We start from the raw sequence: 19,732 nt of genomic DNA on the forward strand, positions 1-19,732 counted from the left end.
TATTTAACGCTTATTATTATGTATTATAATGATTATTTAAATCAGACTGAATTGCAACATAGAATCTTAGTACCAATGATACTTAATCTCGTAAATTTCAACACGGCATTATTATTAGGGAATTAGGTATAATAGGAGTCGTGTTATCATAGAATTCTGACAATTCTGACATTAATAATAACATGCCACACTTTGTCATTACAAATGCTATGAAGAGTTAGCTTGCTATGACTCTAAATACAATGTAATTAAACAAAATTAACTGCAAGCAAACTTACCTTTGAATAACACACAAAAACCAAACTTATTTACCCACGAATAAACAAAAGGTGTTTTCACCAATAGATCCTGACGCCAAATGCATGGTCTCTCAGCGAAAGTTGTATGATGTCATACAAATATATAAGGATTGTGACAACCTGCCGTGTATGGGATATCCTGGTTTAGTAGGTTTATGAGATGAGATGATCATTTTATATAACTTACTAGTATTCAGTATTCAGTCATTTATTGCCTTCATAGGTACATATTAAGATGATACATAAGAATTCTGATCAGCTATGAACCCTGTAAGGGCACTGCAAAACGTAACTTACGTACTAGTAATATAAGTAGCTATCAATCACTATTAAAGGTTACATTACATAAAATATTTAATTAAACATTACAATTAAATATTACATTACATGTTATTGAATTACGACTAAAGATTAAATATTATCAAAACATTACAATTGACGATTACATACTATTAAATTTAACATCACGATTAATTACATATTACCTAGATGGGCCATATAAGGTTTTTTATACTACGTCGGCGGCAAACAAGCAGACGGCCCGCCTGGTGGTAAGCGGTCACCGTAGCCTATGGACACTTGCAACTCCAGAGGTGTTACATGCGCGTTGCCGACTCAAATACCCCCTAAGCACGTTGAGTTCGTGAGTTGTCGTCGAGGTTACTGCTCCTTTTTTTTAGCATACAGAGAAGGTAAGCGATTTTGACGTGTTTTTTTTATTGAAAAACATGTAACAATAGGGTTGTTTCCAATTTTTTGAGACGCTTGTATTACGTTCTATATTAACTAAAAGTTGCCCTAAAATTCAACTTTTATACTAAAAACGGCTTTAAATATGTTAAATTAACAAAATATATCTTGACAGATGCTTTCGCGCCCAAAACGCTCTTTGAAAATTGTGTGACGTCACAGTTTACGGTTTGACACATAACTACAAACACACGTAGAAGATACGAACTGTCAACTGACATTTGTCATTTGTTGTTTATCGCCTAACTGTCAACAGTGTCAATCCGAGAGTTGTGACGTCATCAGAATCTTCAAAGACGTTTCGAGTTTGGTCACGTGACGTGTGCCAAAAGATATTTTAAATTCAATATTTACAAAAATATGGTCATTACAGGTCCCCTGAAAGTAGTTTAACATGTTCTTATAATCCAAAAGAATTTATTGGGATACTATTCTGCCCTAAGATTGGTAGATGGAAACAACCCTATTATAAATAAATCATATACGAACATTTACATTATATTGCTTTCATTGTTAATAGTTATTGATTTTTAAAAGCGTTTTTCAATAAAAAGACACGTCATGTTTTTCTACCTTTTTAACCGACTTCAAAAAAGGAGGAGGTTTTCAATTCGACTGATTTTTTTTGTATGTATGTTACTCGATATCTCCGAGAATAGTGAACCGATTTTCAAATTTTTTTTCTTTATCGAACGGGCATAACCCCGAGATGGTCCCGTTGGCACCAAGTCGGGGTCTGATGATGGGATCTTCAAATGTTATAGGAGTACATAATGTATGGCGCTTTTGGTAATATTTGAAGTCGGTTTTATTTTTTGTTAATCTCTATAATGCTAAAAATGAAAAACATTTATTTCGAGTAACTATGGACTCATACAAATTTGTTTTATACTTACGTTTCTAATGTTAGTACTTAATTAATTATTTATATCTATTTATAAATTATCATAATATGTACACACTGCTGAGAACATGCCTTTTGCAGCAGTGTCTCATATACGAGCAGTCAAGTCTGTCCGCTATCTATCAGACAAAGCAAAACACGAAGTAAGTCTAAAAAAACGAAGTATCCTCATCATAATGATGGCCTCCGTAGCCTAAACCTGCCTACGAACCAGGTGGTCCTGGCCGTCTTGGGTTGGGTTCGTAGTTTACTATTTATTTATTTTTATTTATAATATTAAATTGGCACTTCTATCATCCTGAAAGTCCTGAGTAGTAGTCGTCGCAAAGGCCTCATTCCAAACTTTTATCTTTAAATCTTTCTTACTTTTAATTTGACATTGGAACCTATTAAAATAAGACAAGGCTCCAAGTAGTTTTGTGAATCTCGTGCAGGTGACTATACGCAGGCAAGACAAGCTAACGCACGAGGACTGGCTATGCACCTCCTAACTATATTTTATTTATAATCAGTAAACAGTAATCAACAAACATACAACTTATATGGTAATGAAAATGACAACGATCACGTCAAGTCAAACCAGAACCAGAAACTCAATAGTCAAATCGTTTTTTCTACGCCTATGCAAACTTATGGGGCCATGTGATTTTCAATCGTTAACATGTTGCTATTTAATTTGTATAGGCGTTAAGATTATTCTATAGATTCTTATCAGTGTCTTAAAAGAATACACTGACGCGATGGGGGTGAATATTATCATCGGGTCGATTTGACCCCTGAGATGACAAGTTTAGCACTTAAACTATGGAGTGTGGAATTAAGAGGAGTGGCATCTCTTATGGTAGAACTGTTGCAAAAGTGTCCAGCTATCAGCTATAAAATAATAGTTCCAAATCTCTCCAGAGTAGCGCTAGAGTAGCTAAGAACCTAGGCGTTATTGACGGAGTGAAGTGCGCTGTCTATGATTTGATTTTTTTGTTCAAGTACTCTAGGTATTGTAGCGCCACCTATTTAAAGTTTTTTGATGACACTTTTTGGTACATGGAGATTTCGTTCCTTATCTCCACCTTCCGTAACTTAAACATTTGAGCTTGACCTTCTTTGCTAGTGACGAATTAATATAATATAAATAGTCATGGTTAAAATAGTAGAAACAATTTCGTAAGTTTCTATGCATATTGTTATATTTGAGTTTGATTTTAATAATAATAAATAAAATATTTCGTTAAAATAATTAAGCCAAATCCATAATTAGGACCTATTTATTTGACCTCTGACACATTGTCAACAATGTCAACCTCACCAACCGCACCAATATGGAAGGTAGATGCAAGGAACAAAATCTCCATATACCAAAAAGTGTCCGACAAAAAACCATAAATAGGTGGCGCTACAATACCTAGAATACTTGAGAAAAAAATCTAATCATAGACAGCGCACTTCACTCTGTCAATAACGCCTAGGTCCTTAGCTACTCTAGCGCTACTCTGGAGAGATTTGGAACTGTTATTTATAGCTGACAGCTGGACACTTTTGCAACAATTCTGCCTAAGGAGTTTCTGTTCCTTGCATCTACCTTCCATACGCACCAACCTCATCAACTTGGCATTAGCTACCGTGTTTGTGAAGATAGTTAAAAGCATTACGCTTAAGTATTACAACAATATTAATAACATAATATATCTATATAATTGAGACGAAAAAACATTCAGTTGTTGCCGAAATATATTTTGTGTGGCCTAATTAAATACCAGCATCTGTATTAAAATTTAATTACCCACCACTTTCACGTCGTAGTCCGTTGAAAGCGCTCTTTATACACGCAAGCTTTCTTTACTCGATAAAATGTGCGACTTATCGGACTAATTTTTCTTATCTGTCGTGCCCCAGTGCCGTGCGTGTGGTGTGGTGTGGTGTCATTTACTCTCCCCACTTGAAAAATCGAAATAATTCTACAGACCAAACGAACATGATAGCTGTGTGCTGATAACAATAAATAGTGTTTTGTGACAGCGCCACTTCGGTTTTAAAGCAGGTACGTCATTCTGTATATTTTACGTATGCGAAATCCTGTATAATATTTTTTGGTCCTTACATCATTCATGAGTGCTATTTTTTGACTGAAACAGGGTTAAATAGAACTGATCAGGAAACCTTAAAACTTATTTGCTACTTAAGGTTTCATGTCCAGTTAAAATCGCGTAACAATAGGTGATTTCAAGTAATGGGTATGCTTGACAATTTTCATAGCTATTTTCTCTTATGCGTACTTTAACCGCAGTACCGGTTTGATTATGTTGATCTTATTAAGTAGCTGTATGAACCTTGCGCAAGTTCAGAATTCGCACTTTGGCTTTATGAATAAATTACCTCATCTTGTCAACAGAATCGGACTTTGAATGTTTATCTTTGGATACTTGTTTATTAAACACAAATTTTAATATAATATTTAAGAGTGTCGGTACCGTTTATAACAACTTACCCTATCTCATGTGTTTCGGTGCTTAACATGTACGTAAGTACATGTTAAGCGCCGAACACATGAGATCTCTCAACTTTTGAAATTTTGATGTTTATGACGTACCTCTTTAACACATTACGATAAACTTATTACAATAGCAATGGTGCGATGCAATGGCCATTCCTCCTTACCCTGCACAGCCCACCGCCGCCCATGCCAAATCCATCGGCATTATAGAGTCCACTGGATTATATGGTGTCCGGATTAAACAGGTTCTACTGTACTACCATGATGCTCACATGTTTTTAAGTCAGATAGATATACTAGTATGTTATTAAAAAATAATATTGATAAAGTTAACCTTGGCCGATGCATATCATTGTTAGTTCAGTTAAGTTGTCATTATTTTGAATGTTTGCTAGTACAGTAGAGCATTGATAAAATCTGGTCTCTCTCTAATCCAGTGGTTCCGGTTCTGAACATTCTTGGCCTAGCTGCACTGTATTAATATGACACCTTTGGTAGTTGTGATTTTTTTATTCATTTAATTTATTTTAATTTAATTTACAAAAGATAATTTTTATTACATAGTAATTTTAAATTTACAAAGAGCAGATGGTAATCTAGAAACATTCCATATCTGTCAGCGGCTAGTTTAATATTTCTAATACTTTTCATAAGTCTAACATGCATTAATCGCTAAACACAAAAAGAAATAGACTTACAAATTTCAATAAGTTAACTAAGTAAAATAAGATTTCATTGTTAAACCGGAATAAATATCATATACTATAATGTCATAACCAGGTACTAATTCCGTAAGTGTATTTAAAAGAATTTAAACAAATAAAAAAATAAATTATATCAGATGTCAATTGTAGAATTTTAAACAATAATCAATATAAATGAAGTGTGTCACTATACCTTAGAAGTTATCTCTGAGCTAAGTTATCAGTAATGCGACTTATAAACTGTACTTTGGCCGCCGGTTGACCTCAATTGGATCCACTGATAAACTAACATGATGTAGGTTATTTACTAACTTTTTATTTATTGGATTCGTGGAAGTTGAATGTATTTTTCCAAACAATTAAACATTGATAATTAGTAATCACTTATCACAGAACTCTTTCAATAATATTGTTTCGATTCAACACATTGTTTCCCCAATCTTAATATCTTTGATTATATTATTCTATAAAGTTTGATCGACTTGAATTGAATTAGGTTAATTATATATTAAAATAAATGAAAAAGGTCTCAGGTGGTTGAGGTTTTACTTGAATCAACATTATCAACTTTGTGTCCACAAGATAGAGACTTTGGTAGCAATCTTCAGAATTTCTTTAAAAGGCTATAATCAATTTTAGTCACAAAAATGTCAAATTGTTAGATTTAGCGCATGAAATTGTGCACCTTTTGTTAACTATTAGAAATAATAAGTAATGGTTTCAATTAGCACATCTTGTTATCTTTCATTTTAATAAAAAATAATTTTTAAAACAGACTCACTTTATTAGTAATGATTTTTTTTCTGATGGACGTTTAAATAAACGCGCGTAAAGCAGTGATTTTGTCGATCTTATTTGTAAATTTCGTAAAGTTTGGACTGCTAAAAATGTTAATTTTGTATTACACATATTACACACTTCACCTTTAATAAACTACATTTTTATTATTATAAATTTTAAGTAGTGTAAATGAAAGTTAGATGAAATCAATTTTCTCCAGAAATTACTTCAAAACAAGTGACGATTTCTCTGAAAATCGACAATTTCAAAGTAATTTTGATACTTAAACAATCTATATAATTTGCTGAAACTGTTCTTATACATCATTTTGTATAATTTACTACCATAATTTTTTGATGAATTTTTCAAAACTGTCCCTTCTCGTCACATAGGTATTACTGGGGACGCACGCTTGCGACCTCATTATTAAAAGGTAAGAAGAAAAAACGTGCTAATAGACACCAATACTTGTTATTTAGATATTACGTAACAAAAGGTGTACAATTTCAACAACTACATCTATCAATTTTACATTTTTGCTCTAAATACATTACCGGGCTCTTAAAATTGGCAATCTTAAGAGATTTTCATAATTTATATTCACAAGAAAATATTTAATATTTAGGTTAGGTTTGTTTAACAAAGTTCTGAAAAAATAATAAATACTAAATAGTACTCAGTTACTCTCTCCAAACTAATGATTAACTTGTTAATACTGTTTATACACAATTTTTCCAATATTATTTCCCCCAGTCTACTCTGTTTGAAAAACAAACCACACCTTCGAGGCCAAACAAAACAACCACATTACGACACGTCCACATTTGACTACACTCGTAGGTATAAACATTTACACGTCATACCTTACGTTTTTATACACTCTTGTAAATAGTCAACAAAACTATGCTATATTACAAAAGGTCTTATCTGTTTATGGATCTCTGTACTAACTGCCAAATGACTGGGTTAGAGCATTATTCTCAAATCTCAGAGACCATTTGGCTAGAAGCAGACCATTATAATTTAACCTTCAATATAAGATGACCCCTAACAAGGTTGGCAAACGGTCGTTATGGAGATCGGTTGGAGAGGCCTTTATCCAGCAATTCATATGATACCTATAATTAATTTTGGGCTTATATTACAGTCTTCGAGAAACACAGGGAAGGAAGACGGCATTCATACTTTTTTCCCCTCTGCCAAAGCACTGGCACAACTGTGCCTATGGCGGTGCATGTTGTAACTCGTCCGTACACAAAAAGAGATCGAGGTGTGCAAGATTTGTCTTTGACGTGTGACATTTTCTATGTATTTGTGTCGTGATTACAGATTGGATTTTGTATGTAGTGAGTGAGAAGTGCGACTGTGTGCACGTTTCCCCCCGTAAAAAATGGCAGAAAGATTTGTACGGTAAGATATCGCTTAGGCTCCTCACTTCCGACGTGTCGGAAGCCGGTGTTGCTCGAAGATTACAGTTAATGTAGGTGTTATAAGACATTTTGCCGTTCTGCTAATCAATAAATCACTGACGCTAACGTACATAGGTCCCATTATACTAGTTTCCCTATACCTCGATGAACGATGAGACGTTTCATGTGATCGTGATTCCCTGTCTTTTAGGCGCTCTAGGGACTATTATAGTACGCCATACAAAACTATAAGGTAACCACTCACTTGCTTTTGATAACTGTAGTTACTAGCTGTCACCCTTATTTTATTATAATAATAGAAGTCAATGGAAAATATGAAGCATGTGAGTGGGTAATGGAGGTCACATTGTACTAGTTTCACTGCACTGCAGATTACGCATCAAACGATTTAAGCATAGCTAATACTGAAACGACTCGGCGACGTGGGTGTGGCGAGCGCGTCACGGGTTTGCGAGACTATTCACGTGATTCTCTGATTTTCAAGGACTTGTCAAATAAAGTACGTCGTGCAAAAAAGTCGAATACCTACGCACATAGAAATTATAGTCTGGCCAACTTTTTCACGCAGAAAATGATGTAGAATTCATAGTTTGTATCGGAGTACGACCGACCCTTCGCTTGTACATTTTTCAAATTTTATCCGACTGTATATATTATATACTATAAAAGTTACACTGCAGTACCCCTAGTGTAAATTTGATCGACATCATAACGTGACGAACGCGTTTGCGTTAAGTCTCATTTTGTATAGGATTTTGAGTTTCCAAAACGTCCCGCTAGGCGCGCTCTTTCTAAATCCAATACAAAATGAGACTAAACGCAAACGCGTACGTCACGTTTCGAAATCGAATTTATTTACACTAGGGGTACTGTATCTGACAGCCATGATTAGCTATATTCCTAATGTCGTTTTCATACAAGCTCTGCAATCTGCTTAATTTCTTCTCAAATAAACTTTACCATAACCAACCAAATTTTTAGGCTTTAAAGGCCTACTTCTGTACTTATTCCATAAGTACTTGAAACGGACGAAATTTTCCCAAATGCTGAAGATCAGCATTGATCATTGATCAAATCAATTAATCATCGGAATACTTTCGACTGTTTCGTCTTCACACAATGATGATAATGTCATATATCTTGGATTTGTAAATGCTAGGGGGTCCTTAGTTTTTCGATTTTCAGAAATGAATAACGGTAGGCCTTGATAGGATTCTTTTACCCCAAGGCCCAAAGCACTCTGAAAATAAATGGCAGGTAATTCCTGTAACTGCATCCCTTGCCGACTTTCATGTGATTTTCCCATCGTATGAAAATGACCATTTTTCATATCATTGGCATAAAAAACAATATAAAAATACAACAATCTACACTATTTAAGGAATTAGCCAAAAAAATTGCAGACGCTACCGGTGATCGTAGAGCTGGCAGCTTACTCGCACAGAGAATAAGTATTGCGATACAACGGGGAAATGCTGCCAACATCTACGGCACCATGCCGCAGGGGGATAGTTTTTAATTATTTATTTTAAGATTAGTTTTATTTATTTTTAGATTTAGATTTTAAGTTTTATATGTATTATGTTGTTGTGTTTGTACCGAATAAGTTGTTTCCCTAATAAAAATTTTCACATATAAAAAAAAACCGGACTCGCCCACCGAGGGTTCCGGACTTATTAGTATTTGTTATAGCGGCAACAGAAAGCCTAGCCAGCATTGTTCATGAGATACAGCCTGGTGACAGACGGACGGACAGCGGGGTCTTAGTAATAGGGTCCCGTTTTACCCTTTGGGTACGGAACCCTAAAAAGGAAAAACTTACTGTCTGACCATATTGGTTCATAGTAATTTGTATGGGGATTCCACATGCAAGTCGGCACGGGTTCCCGTTATAGGAATAACTTGTTTAGTTTTTCAAGGTGTTTTGGGTAGCATCCATTCAATATATTTAAAGGGTATGCGTAGTTTATTATTAAAATAAAAAAATAAAGGATACTAGTAAATGCAATTTTTATTTCGTTAAACTCCATAAAAATCAATAACACACTACATTAAACTCTGCGTCTATTACTCGTGTAATGTATTCAAATTGGCAAGTGCAAAAGTTGGCCAAGGCTGAAACTGTGAATCAGGAAAATTGACGTCTTTTCTTTTTTCAGCTACAGTGTCTCCGTTATCTTGATCTTGGCTATTTTCTTAAATTTAAGGTTTTATCAACGACAATGTGTTTAAATAATGATTGCTTTATGACGACCGGTTTGGCCTAGTGGGTAGTGACCCTGCCTATGAAGCTGATGGTCCCGGGTTCAAATCCTGGTAAAGGCATTTATTCGTGTGATGAGCATGAATAATTTTGTTCCTGAGTCATGGGTATTTTCTATGTATTTAAGTATTTATAAAGATTTATATATTATATATATCGTTGTCTAAGTACCCTCAACACAAGCCTTATTGAGCTTACTGTGGGACTTAGTCAATTTGTGTAATAATGTCCTATAATATTTATTTATTTATTTATATTAATCATAGTTGGTTTTTTTTTTTGATATCTAATACAATTTAAACTGTATCATTCATTTCCTAAATCTGTGGGACTTCATCGTACTTTTAGAGCGAAAATCTCAACAAAATACACCTTTCTCGCTTCGCTCGTCGTCGTGCATATGCGCGCTGCATATCCATTGTACGATAGCGAACCTATTATACTTGCTCAAATTTGACGTAAATGGTAGAATCAACTTTTTAGCGTCACTCGTTGCCATGGTTACGATTAGTTGTCCAGGGGATAAAAGTTCATTGAAATACTGATTTTATGGTACTTAAATGTATCAAATTTGCGTTTTTGTGGTCGTTATAACCAATGTCCATAATGGGCCCCCTACTAAGCATGTTAATAGAACGGCATACAACGTCTCTTCAAACAAACTGTGCCACTGTTGTCCCTTGGACAACGGGACAGGATAACAAAACAAAAAAAGTTGATTCACCCAAATTTATCTTCATTTTACAAGCTTTTATTTAGTTTCATCTGTCCCTTTGTCTGTCTGTAATCAAATCTTGCAAGTTAAAATTGATCCACTTCCCGGTTTCCAATGAAGCTGAAAATTTGCATGCCATCCATCGAGCTGATCTGATGATGGAGACAGGAGGTAGCCATAGGAACTCTGTGATAAAACAACGCAACCTAATTGTGTTTGGGGTTTTTAGAATTGTCTCGATGAGTATTAGTTGCCTGTGGAAAGAAAGGTACAGTCAGCGATAATAGCTTGTACCAAAAATGAAATTTTTGACAAAAACATATTTATACTAATCTCATCTGCCAAATGTCCAATTTGTACATTAATTAATAAAACGATGATGATATCGACCGATGAAATGTGCACCAATTAAATGCATATTTACGTCGCGTTAATTAATAGTGTTGCATTGTTTATTGCGCCAGCTCCTTCGCCCTTTCATTCATGATCTATTTTTGATTCTCACTCTATATTAGTCAGTAATCATGCGACCAGACAATCCGTCGCTTCTATTAAATCAATATAATCGTTTTAAGTGATTTCTGATCCGAAATGAGTGTGCGAGTGAAAGGGGCGATGGATAGGTCGTTTAAGAGAATTTTGAGGAGACAGAAGACCGTTCATGGTGAGTTTTGATGGGTTATGTAATCGTCTGTGTAGTTGCGTTGTTTTTGACGCACAAGTTAGTTAATCTAAGATTGAAAATTAAGTGTCTGTTTCACGGATTAGATTAATCGAGGTAATGATTTTGATCAGTCTTTCAAGGTTAAGAAACATTATTTTCACACAACCTGTAGGGCTAAAATGGTCTGCTGTTTATCATTTGTCACCATGCCTGTCACGTTCTAACAAGTATGTAAGTGCGAAAGTGACGGGTATAGTGACAAGCGATAAAAATGGAACCATACTGCCACTGCTGCTCGACAATGCCAAATTATATATCATGCAAACCTTACCGAAAGCAAATCATAATAGCCCTTGGCTTTAGCCGGGTAGTAATATTGTACTGAATTTCATCATAACCCGCAATGTGATTTCACTTCTCATAGTTCTTATTGTTATGTTTTTAAAGTCTAATTTCGTGAAGCCCGTACGGCGGCTCACGCGGCGCGGCGGCCGTCACACTGATTTGAAAATCGAATTTATTTATTTGAAAATCGTACTGGCCACCACAAGCTGAATATTGTTTATGAATAAATACATTGGAAAAAAAAAACAAAAGCCGCGAGTGCTACAAGACTCTTGACGCTGTGTATCAAACATAATCGTTTTAAGTGATTTCTGATCCGAAATGAGTGTGCGAGTGAAAGGGGCGATGGATAGGTCGTTTAAGAGAATTTTGAGGAGACAGAAGACCGTTCATGGTGAGTTTTGATGGGTTATGTAATCGTCTGTGTAGTTGCGTTGTTTTTGACGCACAAGTTAGTTACTCTAAGATTGAAAATTGATTAAGTGTCTGTTTCACAGATTAGATTAATCGAGGTAATGATTTTGATTAGTCTTTCAAGGTTAAAAAAACATTATTTTCACACTAACTGCTCGACAATGCCAAATTATATATCATGCAAACCTTCCCGAAAGCAAATCATAATAGCCCTTGGCTTTAGCCGGGTAGTAATATTGTACTGAATTTCATCATAACCCGCAATGTGATTTCACTTCTCATAGTTCTTATTGTTATGTTTTTAAAGTCTAATTTCGTGAAGCCCGTACGGCGGCACACGCGGCGCGGCGGCCGTCGCACTGATTTGAAAATCGAATTTATTTATTCGATAATCGTACTGGCCACCACAAGTTGAATATTGTTTATGAATAAATACATTGAAAAAAAAAACTAAAGCCGCGAGTGCTACAAGACGCTTGACGCTGTGTATCAAACATTCATTTTTATTTATTTTAATAAAATATTGTTTCTAGAAACAATAATAATAACCTTAATAGTAGCCTTAGTTTTTTTTTGTCTCGCAGGAGGTAAGAAAAGTAGGGTATACTCCTCGGAGATAAAGCTGTTGTTATTCTATCTCTCTCTTTCTCTCTCTCTCTCTCTTTATTACTCAGCCTTAATGTCCACGGAGTTAAGTCTGAGTCCTTCCTTACGTTCATGATTCAATATCGCGCCCGTGACATAAAACAGTACTTTATCCCCTCTGTGTATAATCTACTAGTCAATCCATAACTAGATTGCGAACGCGACTATTTTAACAGCCTCTTAGCTTAATCGGTAGTGACTCTGGCTACGAAGCACTTAGTCTGCGTAGAATGAGTACTTTCATATTCCAGTTTCATAGTAAAATCTAACCTTTTCATTCGCTTAAGGGATGATTTCCGAAATAAAAATATCATATCCACGGGGATAGAGTATTAGTATGGAGATATTTAGTCCCGGGAACGGTTCCCAAGTTCTTTCATATTCCAATTTCATGGTAAATTCCCCTTTCTTTTTATTCACTGAAGGGAATTTTCGAAAATAAAAACTGGATGTGATCCACGGGGATATAAAGAAGTTGTATTGTGATAGTTCGGTCCCGGGACTACCTATCTCCATACTAAAATTTCATTTAAATCGGTTCAGCAATTTTAGCGTGGTAGTGATGAAAATTGATGCATTATGATTACGAACAACGGGCGCCCGATGGACGCAGTTATCGCTTTATAATATCAGGATCAAGCGTTCGTTGGCGTCTATCGAGCGGCGTCGAAAAGTGCAACGGCTCTATTGTGTCGCTATCTCGCCGATAATCGCGTCTACTATACCTAATCAGCTGCAGGTTTGACTCTTGATTTCCTACTACAAAATTCAACCTACTTGGTGTTCCAGATATAGCAAGGGTATCCTTGGGGTAATATTATTAATTGTATCGGAACGCTGTCAACAAATACATCAATATCACTAATGATCATTTATTATATATTCAATATCACTATTATAAGACACTTCGTAAAGCGATTACAGTATGACAAGTCTAGACTAATGAGCGAATCTTTAGCAGGGGTTTTTAAAACCATTTTCCTCAATGCTCGTGGAATTTGCTTCTGCAAAAACGTGCCCTTACCGTGCCTCATATACTATGTTACGTTAGAGAAGACGGCCCCTAATGAAAACACATTGGCGTCTGCAGACATAATCAATGTTAACACTATCAATAGTGGACTTCGAGACTTGTTATCGGAAATATTTTGTCTTGAATTAAGCAATTAGTGATAAAAAGCGTCATGGTTTCTTGATTGGCTGATATTGGTTGCTAAAGAAATATGATTAGTATGTTTTTGGTTTTTGCTGGTGTTGACTTTCTAAAAAGATATATAGTGCTTATATTCTTTCTTAGAATCAAATATATCAACTTTTAGGTCCATTGTCGGTATATTCTATTATATCAAGCAAGGGAAACAAATTATTACATGTGATAACCACTAAAACTTTAATTTACGAAACAATGTCTTGTAAAGTTCAATATCCCGTTGACAAATTCGTATGATACCGTACGTTATTATTTGCCTAATCTGCCAAAACACGTCATCGCGCGATAACAAATGGGTGTGCACTGACGCGCCTCCGCAGTCTGAATGAATGTTAGCGCGGGAACGCACGTTCGGAATTTGAATTACGCGCGGATTTTTTCGGCCAGTGTGTGTTTTTATTTTATTTAAAAAAGTTAAAATGGATGACGGTGAGTTTATTCAGTACAGAGTTGAATTAAGCATGTCGCGATGTTTTTATATCATGTATTCTTATTATTTTCTTAGTTTTAATTAAAATTAGGCTTTTTTTTTCTTAGTAATTAGACTTGTGTGCAACGAGATCATAAAATAGGTACAAAATGAGTTTAAAAATATAGGTATAAAACTAAAATAAAAAACAATAATATGTTAAAGAAAACTAATTTTAACTTTGAAAATTATTTCTTTATGTCGTCAACTTTCTTTGTTCATTGTCTGCTTATCCTTTTGTCCCTTTATATTAATTCTTTATTGTACAAATGCAATTAAAAATACATGCAAAACACAAAACTACAAGTAAACAACAGGCATTTTCGCTAAAAAAGGACTTATATTTTTCAAACAACCTTGCGAAATATAATAAAAGTATTTCAGGGCTTTGAGATTATAAAGATATTTAAACAACATTTTAAAACCATTAAAATATTAAACTAGCATTATCTTATAACTAAGGATAGCGTTATAAAGTTTATAATCTCTTCTGCCGTATTATCATAATATATCTTAATCTTTCGAGATAAGCCGGTACTTGAAGGTATTTGTTATTGTCTGCGAATGTAATTTTCCCTCGTAAGATTAGCATCGTAACCTTCACTTATCGTGCTTCATAAAATTTTACATCCATTTACATTTCTAATTTTCCACAATTAATCATGTTAGCTCGAGGTTAAAGTATTTTTAATTATACTTTTCAAGAGTAACCCAGGAGACATCACCATAGCAACTACCGACGTACAGTCACGTCTGAAAATATCGGTACAAAAAATGTGCCAAAAATATGTATACACGACTTTATTGCCCATATATTAAGGTAGTGTATACATATTTTTGGCACATTTTTTGTACCGATATTTTCAGATTTGATTGTACACAGCTGCATATCTATATATTTACGACTCTAAGGGCTAGGGGGCCAAGCCAAACACACCAATCGAAATGGAAATAAAAATAATCTGTCATCCCAATGCATTTTTACTTCTGTTTGGCCAACCGCATTAGCGAACAGAAACTTTCCATTCCATATAATAAAATTCTGGACCCGGGTACGTCCTTAAACTGCGTCCAAAAGAGAGGTATGGGCATTGTGAGTGTCATCTCGCGTTGTGTGGGAGGGCACAGCGCAGCGGATGTTATTCCAGATCTAGAGCAGAGCCTAACTGGGGAAGTACCTCCACCTTATAGAAAACCGCAGCCAAATAACACTAGACCGTACTCATAGTGTTGTGTTCCTGCCGGTGAGTAAGGTTGCCAGAGCTCAACGAGGGCGGGAGGGGGTTAAGGTCGGCAACGCGTATGTAACTCCTCTGGAGTTTCAGGCGTACACATAGGCCACGGAGACTGCTTACCATCAAGCGGGCCGTATGCTTGTTTGCCACCGACGTAGTATAAAATAAATAAATAAGGAAGGCTCGAACGGTTACAAACGGTTTGGTACAACGAAACCTAAATATCAAAATTGTACATGTCTGCATGATTGAAAGTGGAGCGGTGTAACATTTTAAAGTAGTAATAGTAACTCAGGAGACGTTTTCAATTCAACTACGTTTTACAAAACAAATTTGCTAAATATTATGTGTATGTCTGATTGATATCTTTGAGAGTTTTTTGTGTGACTTTTATTGTAGGTAACCCTTTACGATCGGCATCGGAGACTTTAGACCTATTTTTAGCTAGAATTTCACCTACGTAAACCGGCTCTCATAAAATCCGTAACCGGCTTGAACAACTTAAACTTAATTAGCGTACTACAATGACTTGCAACTAGGGTTACCAGACTTCACAAAAAAATGAGACATCAGGAATTTTGGTCATTTGTCAATATTGCGGCCGAGACAAGGAAATTTTTAGATTGATGAGTGGATTAAGTATTGAACATGCGTAAAATGATCGCATAGAGTCGGCCCAAGCTAACTCTTCACGAACTTTGCAATCACAAAGTGTGGAAAAATGCATGTATATAAATATGAAATTACAATAAAATATGCGTCAAATTTCTATGGAAATATGACGTCTATTACGGCATTGCACACTTTATCAATATCACTCACGGTGTACTCTATATTACTGATATTTTAACTAGTTTGACTATAATGATCGTTTAATATAAACCTACATTCATACGCTGTTCTATAAGTGCGCGGCGCGGCGATATATCTTTTGAAATACTGGCAACCCTACTTGCAAGTGATATATACAAAATTATGAGCATGTCTAATTTTCGCTTGATGATATTGTCACGTTCTTAACAATATTGATTTTATGCTCACGACTTTGTACACGGTGGCACTGCACTTTACATTGTAACAAATGAAAAATCATCAATATACAATGTAGTCCGTTTAGTACATGTTCGGGTATACCTAACAACCAACCGTTTTAGCAATGTAAGTATATGTTAGGTTTTAAGCTTCTATGAAAGTACAACTGTATATGGCGACACCGCTTATAACGACCGATCGCTTTTAACGACAGAATTTCATACAAAATTATGATGACGACGATTATAATGTACGTTGATTATAATGATGTGCCGCTGTCGGTCTAAAGTTGGCCATACACACTAGCTAGAGTATGCCTGCGCAGTTTTGCCTGTACAGTTCACCTGCACAGGTAAAGCTGTATAGGAAACTGCACAGTCGGATGCCACACACGCTCCGTTTTACCTGTGCAGTTGATAAAACTGCGCAAGCATACCCTAGTGTGTATGGCCAGCTTAAGCGGGAGCTCTGAATAAAGGACTTTTTGTAGGAAATGAACTTGGACAATAATCAGATGTTGATGATGCTCTAGCAACGCGAATGAAGCAGACTGACGCAAATTCTCTACAAAATGTCCTCACTGCCCTCAGTCAAGATAGTGACGATAATGATCATGACAACCTGGAAGAAAATCGTACTTCTCCGAGTGTATCTGAGTCTGTGTCCGTACTACAGACATTAAAACCAAAACAATCAAATATATTTTTATTTAAACATTTTTTTTTCTGATGGTCACATAAAATGAATAAATAAGTAAATATCATTATAGGACATTATTACACAAATTGACTAAGTCCCACAGTAAGCGTAAGGCTTGTGTTGTGGGTACTTAGACAACGATATATATAATATATAAATATTTAAATACATAGAAAACACCCATGACTCAGGAACAAATATCCGTGCTCATCACACAAATAAATGCTCTTACCAGGATTTGAACCCGGGACCATCGGCTTCATAGGCAGGGTCACTACCCACTAGAACAAACCGGTCGTCAATCAACATAAATGTTATTAAATACAATTAAGTGATTATAAAAAAATTAAATTAAAACTGTCAGTTCGTTTAGTACGACGTAATATCAGCGGTCCCTTAGGGGTCGTTATAACCGGATTCTGCTGTATTCATTTTCCTTTAACCTTGATCGTTTTGCAAATGTGAATCAACTATTTCTTGTTGTTATTCTTCCCGTCAGCCAGGCGACATCGGTAAGACAGTGTTATAAAAACCCTTGTACCATGTTATTATTGTGCTTGCTAGACGGTCCATTGTGGAAAAGCTTATAATTACCACACAAATTAATGGTTAATTTAATGCCATAAAAGTAGGATTTAAGGAGTGACCCAGGCGACGAAAAATACAGAAAGGTTATGAATGTCTTGACTAACACTGCCAAATTAAGGGTTAGTTAAACAAAATCACAATCACAATATCCTAAACGGCGAGCGGGACATCCCTATATAAGTGCATAGCGCTGTCTCGCTCATACACCGCCTGCGGATGAGGATCCATCATCGATAACCGCGTAACGATCGTACACGTGTCGGATCCGGACGTGCACCGCGAGGTCTTGAGTCTTGATACTTTCCGCCCTCACTACTTTGTTATTATCGATATTATCATCATTTAACTTTGCCGGTCGCTTACTTAGATATCCTACTCGTACTCTGGTTACGAAGCTGATAGGTTTGAATCCCAGGGCGTTCTAAATGCTCAGAAGTCAACGACGGTCATCATGTTTCGATATGTTTTTCCTACTGTCCGAAACAGGATTTTTTGCCGTAAGTGAAACTGAACATTCGGTTTTGCTCTAGTTTCGGCTGAAACCGAATCTTCGACCGAAGTTTCGGCGCGGCCGAAAGGTTTGGCAGTTGTTTAGTCAACACCAAACCTTGGACCGAACCCGAAACTGCGATCGGTCACTAGTTTTCGCTCTATCGTAAATTCTTGGTCTTCAGTGTCCATTCAGCAATTCTTTCGATATTATAAACTGCATTTGCAAAAGATTTCACTTCAGTAGGTTGAATGACCGAGTCACGTAGTATTTTTGTTTACCTTAAGCTATTTTCATGCAAATTTATTTTAAGTTTATTAAATGTACGAGTAATAATGCAGTGGCCTTTTGCGTACGTCCGACACAGTTTTTATTATTTACAGTACATATGGTGCTACTTTACCGCCCTAGTGCGGTAACTAGCACTATACGTGCGTATGTCGAAAATTTAAAGGGCCATATGTACTGTAAAACGTTGCACAATACACGTAGGAAAAGGTAATAATATGTTACAAAATAATAAACCAATAAGTGTGTGTCTGTACAGTCCAGTCAGTGACCCTTGTTTTAGTCCAATACAATGCTAACACGTAAAACTATAAATTATATAAATTCATCATATTTATCTATATACAATAAGTGCGTACTTGTTCTTTGAACAGAATGAAACACTATTATCAATGGCTCTTGAAGGAAAATACGTCACTAGAAGGGGAAATACCTTATTGTTGTAATAACCGCAACGACATTTAGTGAAAGAAAATCATTGCGGTCCCAATATTCGGTCCGCGTATGACTGTGGCTCCACCCTAGTGGGTTTGGGACATTGCTTATTTCACTGTTGGCAGCTACCAAATAGTAATGAAGATGTCGTCCCACAAAAATTCTTATTTTCACAACCTTGTGCGTTGGCGTCGCATGTATTTCCCCCACCACCATTTTCGCTCATAGCCAATACCTGTAACATTTTTAAATCGCTTGCCTTTAAATTTTTCCTGTCTTGATAATATTACTCTTGAATTTTATATTACTATTTATATCATTACTTTACGGTTTATTATAGTTAATTTATATAGTTATTTCTCCCGTGTAACCAAAACTTCTGATAATTAGGTCTCCTACGTTACCGGGAAAAAATCTGTGTCTAAAAATATTTATGCGTATAATTTAGGTACTATGGCAAAGGAAGCGGAGGTGGCCGAGTGGATATGACGTTTGACTTTCAATCTGGTCGCGGGTTCCAATCCTGGCTCGTACCAATGAGTTTTTCGGAACTTATCTACGAAGTATCATTTGATATTTACCAATAGATTTTCGGTGAAGGAAAACATCCTGAGGAAACCTGAATAAATCTGCGAAGAAATTCAAAGGTGTCCCCAATCCGCATTGGGCTAGCGTGGGGAATAGTCCAAGCCCTCTCGCGCATGAAAGGAGGCCTGTGCCCAGCAGTGGGGCGTATATGGACTAAATTATTATTATATTAGGTACCTACGATTGGCGAATGATTTTTATCTTACCTACTCATACGCAGTGGCATTAAAATATTCATATACTTATTTGTTGCTTATTTTTTTGTCAAAATTGTTGTGATCATTTTATCAAGGGTTA

The 19,732-nt window shown here is 35.8% G+C and overlaps 1 protein-coding gene across 1 annotated transcript in view; it reads left to right on the forward strand.

Moving 5' to 3' along the window:
* The first annotated feature begins 11,636 nt into the window (after positions 1–11,636).
* The window catches only part of LOC133530979 (glycerol kinase), a 28,554-nt gene continuing 20,458 nt past the window's right edge, over positions 11,637–19,732 (forward strand). Inside the window, exon 1 of the mRNA XM_061869050.1 lies at positions 11,637–11,736. Within this exon, the coding sequence (XP_061725034.1) occupies positions 11,664–11,736 (73 nt within the window). The 5' untranslated portion in view covers positions 11,637–11,663. The remainder of the gene's footprint in view (positions 11,737–19,732) is intronic.

Source organism: Cydia pomonella, chromosome 2 (assembly GCF_033807575.1).
Source record: "Cydia pomonella isolate Wapato2018A chromosome 2, ilCydPomo1, whole genome shotgun sequence".
NCBI classification, from domain to species: domain Eukaryota; kingdom Metazoa; phylum Arthropoda; class Insecta; order Lepidoptera; family Tortricidae; genus Cydia; species Cydia pomonella.